Genomic DNA, 8,055 nt, shown 5'->3' on the forward strand with positions numbered 1-8,055 from the left:
TTTAAAAGTCTATATATCATTCATACATTTACCTAGTTTATATGGAAAATATCGAGGTCTAAACAGTAACAGAAATCTGGGTATAAACTGTAACAAAATCAGATAAAAATTGCTAGGTCTATGCTGTAACCCTGCAAAATTCACCTCGCTCTATACTGTAACATTGTTTTTTTTCCAAACGATTTTGTCCACAGGTAAACCTCGCGTGGCCATGACGTACACTATACCCCCGTTTGCACAGCAGAGTTGTTTCCCTTTAAGTATTTTCATCCTGTGACCAATGAAAATTCTCCATTTGAAACAATCTGCTGTGCAAATTTACTTTCATTTTGGATTGAGAATTTGACATATAGGAAAAAGGTGCGTTATAGTTTCATATTATGCTTTGATTGAACAATTATTACATATAATACCTTAATTTTATCATATTTAAATACACAATACAAAGAAATATTCATTCACTGTGAATTTAGTGTCTAACTCTTTTACTCGGGAGAGTTTTACCGAAACGGTGCAATCAGATCTCTTCCGAGTTTCATTTGTTGACAGTTTGGGCTTGAATATTTCTTGCTACGTAAAATCAGCGAAGGTGCCACTTTTCTTAAAGAGTATTTATTTATCTAAGATTTGACACCAAGGTTGTTAAGATTGGTAAAAAATTGATGAATATATGCGCTGATAATTGAGATGCTAGTGATATTTCTATGCAAAATGAAAGTAGAGTAAAATACTTTTATAATAGTCATAAAATTTATTTTTAAGGGTTTTGGGTTGTAGAGGGGGAACGGGGGTATAATGTTAGTCATGGCCACGCGACGTTTACCTGTTATTTTGTCGAACAGGAAAAAAGGTTCAACTGGTCATTTACTTTTATAAACGTTTCTAAGCACAAAGGAGTAACATTTCGCATGTTTACTTTTTTTAGGCATTCTTGAATAATGTCTGAATAGAAGAAAATGAGTTTGTCTCTCGATTCGATTTTTCAATCTATCAAATCAGCACATTTTAAGACAATAAAGAGATAAATCCGCGGTGCATGATCTGAGGAACTATATGACTAGATACCGGATCCAGTTCCTAACAAGCAAAGCACAAACACATGTTTTAGGAATAAACTACTTGTAGAATGGACCGGAATAAATACAACTACCAGTCTTCCCCACAGATAATCCTCCATCTTGAAAATTCTATACTGTAACCAGAAAGCGCGATACTGTAACACGTTCCCTACGGTGATAATTTTCGGCATTTTACGTCAATCTCCGAATATTGATAGGTCATGTAACGATTGACTGATTATCGACGTGATACGTAGCTTTATCGACAGTTGGAAATCCCCAAGTTTCTATTTCAATTTATGTTCAAGTTTTCAAGTTACTTGAGTAACAGGTATTTATTTTGATTAAATGTTTTTCATGTATTTATATCTTATTTCATTCTTAATTAAGTAGCGATAAGTATTCTATGTTTAAACAAATAACTAATAGTAAAGTACTTATTAGAAAAAAGTAAACGATTTCCACAGCCCAAAAGGGGTGACGTACGGTAAAATAAATCGGTAAACATTTAAATGGTTAGTTTTCCAAATGAAATTAGTCGTAAATGCGCCGTTATAATTTCGTTAATTTGGTAAATCACCAATTTTTCTAATTTGCCTTACATATCTTATCTTTTAACTTACTTAATCCTTGACCTAGTTCATGCAAAATAGACTTACAATAGGCATTTTCGTTTAACAAAACATTAGGACAAAGATAAAAATCTTTGAACTAATTCATGCAATAAGCATTTTCGTTTAACAAAACATTAGGACAAACATAGAAAATAAATTAATTTCCTTGTTTCAAATAAAATGAATAAAAGAAGGAATGTACTTGATGGTTGATTTGAATTAGTTGAGTTGATGTGGTATGACATCCATTATTTTAGACTTTGAACTAGAGACTACAATATGTATCTTGTGTCTCTCATCACTGAATCTTCGTAATACATTGACAGAAAATTCTCCAACAGGTAATAATAATTCAGAAAAAAAGTTATTTCCTCAAGTGGTAAAATTTTCAAGTTTCTTTTTTGAAATAATTGTTTAAGTAAAAGTAAAGTAAGTAGAGTTTCTAGTACATAACCATGGTCGTTCTTCTCTATAAATATAACATTTACCGGTCCATGATTTACTTTGATGTTGAAGAATTATTTCAATTGTTTTACTGTCTACAAAAGTTTCATCTGTTAACCCGGATAAATTATACAAGACAATTCGCTTTGTTTCACATTATCTTACGCAGGATAAATGATACAAGAAATTAAGCTGCATGCCTTTATTTTTCATCACCTGCTATTCTTTTCTTAAAATATTAGATTATGATTAAGCTGTATCGGATGTAATACTTTAATGCAATAAACACGATATTTACTAGTTGACTAGTGTTAGTTATAAAGTATAACGACTTAATTCTTGTAGATATTACAGTCAAAACATTGTATAGGTGGGTTAATTTTTAATATTGTCTATCATATATAATCGTGTAATGGTAAAAAACAACAATAACAACATTTCAAAGTTTATAAGTTTAAATACTCATATTAACACTTCATTATGAAAATTACCGTTATATTGTATAACAATAATCACATTTTAACAAAGAGATAAGCATTCTTACACAATTTCCCTTATAAATATGTAGTAAACCAAACTATACTATCCCAAAAAATATGATAAACAAGATCAACAATTAAGGAAAGTCTGCAGTCTTGACTAATCAATACTGGTAAAATCATCTAAAAATGATTTCCCTTTGGTGAACAAAAATAAGGTATCTAACAGGTAGACGGGGGATAATTGGTAATTTTCTTATTGACGATCAACAGGATGAGTGATACTCCATCAAACACTATTCTGCGCTCTTTTTACATATCTTTAATGGACATGTTATCTCACTATGAAGATACATGCGTCGATAAACTTTCTCCTTTGTTGTGACATATTCGAACACCTATGACAGAAGTTTTGTTCTGTTCTGATTGAAAAAGTGCATTTATTTTCTTCTTACTAAAGAAAAAGTCAAAATATCCAAAATATCTGCCATTCGTTTACAAGTCACAATCTGCATTTAGTGTATAAATTTAATAATTTTATCATTTTTCGCAGGTAATATTTTCATTATCTTTACAACAAATATTATAAATATATGTTTATCATTTCTTTTTAAAAAATGCATTTTATTTACATGTTACAATAATGGAACAAATGTAATAGTGATTAATTCCATCATTGTGTCAATTTCGTGTCAGGGTTTGTTAAATTTCAATCAAGATTATAAAGAAAATACATTAACCTAAACTTTAAAATCATCCTTGAAGTGAAGTATCTGGAAGAGAAGATGTTTCATGCCTCTTGAAGAAAAAAAAAGAAACCAAGTAAATTACTCAATGTATAATTCATGTAAATAAACATCTATATGGTTGGAAAATGAAAATTTGTTTTTCAAAAGATTATTTTTTCCTAGAAATTAATATGATTTTTGTCCTTAATGTCTTTTATGTTAACTGTGATAATGAAAGTACCTTTGAACGACAATTATCTCTTTAACTTCTGCAGTACCGTTTCTAGCAAATTACAAAATTCCAATTTAAATAGTTTATATCGATTGATTTGATTGATTTATATATATCGATTGATAGAAAAATCGAATAAGATTAGGGTTTTCGAATTCAACTTTGATCTTGCTGCAGATTAAACCACAAGGCAATAAACATATTAAAATTGAAAACTTGGCCTCGAAGAGAAACAAACACAAAACATTAACAATTAAGAAACTGTTTAATTATTCATATTGCGCTAAAAATTACATCGCCAGAAGAAAATTTGATTTGATATTTACAAAGTCAATTGTAGACATGCATTTTCTTTAGTTATTGTAACTTGTATTTATGATGAAAATAATAATATTAAATTAAATTTACAGGATGTCGGAAATGCCTGATTACACTCGCAATGTGTCACTCAGACTGTCTAAAGTACTTGACGAGATAGGTGTAAACGAAAGAATGGTCATAAAAACAAGGCGACTAGGGCTTATGAATGAATCAATACGTACGATAGGACACCGATTAAAACATGAAGATGTAAATGTGTATAACTTAGGTAGTAGAATAGAAGGTACTACAACACTTGGACTTAGTTCTGACGTGGATATTCTTTTCACACTAACCAGGTTTAGTGTTATACAAGACTGGAGTGAATGGGAACCTGGTAAAGAAAACCTGTTAATGATACAAGATGAAACTTTATCACCAGGATACTGCTTATTACAGATACTGAGACATGATGTTCCACTTCCAGAAGATAATGTGTACAGTCATAACTGGTATAGAGATAGAATAGGAAGAGTATTATTAAAGAATGCAATAGTCAATAGCAGGGCTTGTGAGGGACGTGTTAGACATGGTCCAGCACAATCAAGGGATGGAATGCCTGGTTTCTATGGTAATGACATTGTCTTTGCAATACCTTGTCACCAGTGGCCATTGCAAGCTAGACAATGGATTATTCAGCAAGGTGAAGGTCAGTGGCCTTCATATGATATGAAACAATATTGTAAACATACGGGGTGGCGTTGTAGGAGTTGGAAGCAAAGGCAGTGGAAATGAAGAACTTGAATGGAGAATATCCACTTCCCTTGCCGAGCGATATTTAATGTTTAATCTGAATATAACACAAATCAGATGCTATGTCCTAATGAAAATGATTTTAAAATCATTTATAAATACACAATGCCCTGATAGCATTTCAAGTTTTATGTGTAAAACAGTCATGCTTCATTGTATTTCAAGTACAGACAACAACGCTTGGAACGAAAACACCTTGCTCATCTGTCTGAATTATTGTCTGACAATTCTTTACAATTGTGTTTTAAATGATAACTGTCCACATTTTATCATCCCGGAGAACAATTTAATGGCTAGACGTTTTACTGCTTTGACAAAACAAGTCGTACTAGATACACTCTCTTACATTATAAGCAGTAACGGAAGTGCATTACTTGAAATAGAATGCGATCAACTTGGTTTCAGAATTCAAAACACTTTTTTGAGATTAGTAGATATTGTTCCTCCTGAAGATAGGCTTTGTCAGATTGCAGGCCACCTCGTAGTGAATGCTGGTTTTTTTGTCAATTGCACTTGATTGTCCTTGAAGATACGAATAAAATCAGTCACATTAGAGTTCTATGGCAGACATTATATAAACACCTTATGAAATTAACTCATTATATGAATCAAGGACAAAATAAATTAGCATGTAGTTCATTTGCTAAATTTCTTGGCATGCATTTAGGTTCCGCTCTAGCTTCAATGAACATACATAATCAAGTTGGTTTATGCCGAGAATCTACCGTTTTGATGTCGTTATGTGCAAACGTTGACCTAATATCGAGTAAAGTGAAACTAGCATCAATTTTCTATTGTACAGGAGAAATTGAGAGGGCTGAACTTATTTTGAAAAAAACTGAAGAAAGTTATGATCTCAATGTGGTTGAACCAATATGTCAGTGCTACGATTGTAAAAATAAAAAATTTAAAAGGGCATTCAATAAGTTATGTTATGAAGCAGATGATGAATATACATTGCTACAGAGAATAACTTCACCCTGTGTCAGGTTTCTACGATGTGAAAGAAATTGTTGTCCACAGGAACTCCAACATGAAATGTTCAGATCACCGCAACAAGACCTCCCTTATAGAGATAAATATGATGAATGGATGGATATGGCTGTGGTAGATTCTCTACCTTATTTACACTTTCTACACTATAAGACATATTCTCATCTCAGAAGACATCGTGATAAACAGGCAGCAATTTCCAACCTTGCTAAATGCATTGTAGAGGAGCCAAATTTCGGACATAAAGAAACAGCACTTAACCTTCTAGGTCAGTGTATGGAGCAAGAAAACAGAATGAATGCTGCTTTACAGTGCTATCTGTTATCTCTGAAAATACGAGGCAGAAATAACACTGCAAAGTTTCATATCTGTAGACTTGTAAGCTCAATGTTGGGTTCAGGCTTCCATTCAAATAAATGTGAAAATATTCACTTTTCGTGACTTCGAACTGAAAAGATGAATACATGTGATCCCTTTATAGAAAGGCCTTGCTTGTCATACAATTTGAAAATGGAATAGCCAGATATATTACAGTTTTTTTAATCTATGATAAAAATATGTGACTTCTTTGCGGTGTGTGTGTGGTTATTTTGTATACATTGAACCAGGAGTTAGATTGATATATAATGCATTTGTCAGACTTGTAAGGAGACTTAGAATATTGAAAGCATGATGTAAAACTTTCTTAATAAATAGAAATTACTATCTATTTCTAATACGTGTATGTAAAGTCATTCCAAATAGTTGTATGAAAAGGATTATGAATAAAATATTTTCAATGACCAATCTTAAAATATTAAGCAAACACGCAACTGTTTGATTGTCTAAGTTTTATCGAATACGTCAACGTTACCAAGCAAATTTGTATATAGAAATAAGTTAGTTTGAGGTTATAGGTTTTCAATAATATCTTGTAGTTTGGGAACAGATGTGTATGATCAATGAAACATTTCGTCATTTAATTGTTCAAAAATGTTTTTATTCTTGTAAAGATTCTATGTTCCCTTCAAATTTTCCATTAATTTAGGAATTAGCCATTTATGGAAAATAGTTCCCAATTTGAACGATGATATAAATATAATGGAGAGTCAAATATTTCTGAATGTATAAAAATAATATTGATCCAATTCTTTTGTGTCACTTTGTAATAAATAAACATTGTATATTTGTGCAATAAATAACTACAAAAAGGATTATAATATTTTTAATGCATAAATGGCTGTTTACATGTATATTCAAAATATGGCGGATATATATCGATTACACGGAAGTGATTGGTTATTGATTTATAATTGACAGAGAGGAGGTTAATCGAAATAAATACAGCAAAGAAAGAAAGAAAGTCCGACTGCACTTACTATGAGCTACCCCTACATTATGAACTACTTACTATATTTTGGTGTTTAAATTATACTTAATTATTATATTGTCATAAATATTTAGTGTTATTGCTGTTGGTGTATGATTGATATTAATAATAATATTATATAAATAAGGTACTTTTATTAACACTGATCGTTCATTTAATGTAAGCTTATATATCATTAATGTTTTTAATGCGTTATCAAAAAAAGGCTATAAGTTAACATAAAATGTGTTTGAAATTAAATAAATAAATTAATTTATAATTAAATCGTTCTATAAAAATTTACCTTCTGTAATTTAGACGTTTTATGTAAAATGTAATGTAAACGAAAGCAGAATAAATAAGCTATTTCCAAACGAAAAAGTGAAAGTTATGAATGTAATATAAAGCAAAACATGAACTTTAATTAGCATTAGTGTTAAACAGTTTATATTATACTTACTTGTCTGATAACATTTCAAGGGAGCAACCGATTCATAGCCTTATTTTGTCTCGTTGTAATGCCCAGAAGAAATGGTTCAGCCCCCATGTATTTATTATTATAAGTTTATCTTATTCAAGACGTTTTTTAGAAATAATAAAAGAGACAGCATTTGAATGTTTTTTTTTCCCTTTTGTATCTCGCAAAATGCATTTTCGATTTGATGCCTGCAAACAGTATATAGATCTTATTTCATTTTGAAATTTCAATAAATACTGATTAAAGGGAGGGAACCGCATTTTAAATGTTTATGCAAAATATCATTGTTCACTGTAACATTTCTTTTTGAGATTCTATATGTAAGTTTGTCAATTAATAATAAGGATTATAATAAGGAAGCAAATCAAATCATTAAAAAATGTATATATTAAATGCAAATGTTGATTGTTTGCCTTCTAAATTAGATAGCCAGTAGTAATTAACGTACACTTAAGACTAGTCCATTATAATAGCGATAATTGTGACTATGATAAGTTAAACCATGTTGTTTTTTTTTAATTTTATACGTCAAAATACGTGTTGAAATCCCTGAATTCCTGTTTCATAT

General features: G+C 30.5%; 1 protein-coding gene across 2 annotated transcripts; it reads left to right on the top strand.

Annotated features, from left to right (window-relative positions):
• Positions 1-1,326: 1,326 nt before the first annotated feature.
• Positions 1,327-7,111, top strand: LOC132751644 (uncharacterized). Of its 2 annotated transcripts, none has more exons than XM_060741845.1 (2): positions 1,327-1,389; positions 3,966-7,111. In XM_060741845.1, the coding sequence occupies exon 2, from the start codon at positions 5,254-5,256 to the stop codon at positions 6,100-6,102; it is 849 nt and encodes a 282-aa protein (XP_060597828.1). In that variant the 5' UTR covers positions 1,327-1,389; positions 3,966-5,253; the 3' UTR covers positions 6,103-7,111. The 2 variants fall into 2 exon arrangements, with proteins under 2 accessions (XP_060597828.1, XP_060597829.1); XM_060741846.1 differs by having other exon boundaries at positions 1,333-1,389.
• Positions 7,112-8,055: the final 944 nt, after the last annotated feature.

The sequence above is a fragment of the Ruditapes philippinarum genome, unplaced genomic scaffold (assembly GCF_026571515.1).
Source record: "Ruditapes philippinarum isolate M1 unplaced genomic scaffold, ASM2657151v2 ctg11198_1_1_1_1, whole genome shotgun sequence".
Classification (NCBI taxonomy): Eukaryota; Metazoa; Mollusca; class Bivalvia; order Venerida; family Veneridae; genus Ruditapes; species Ruditapes philippinarum.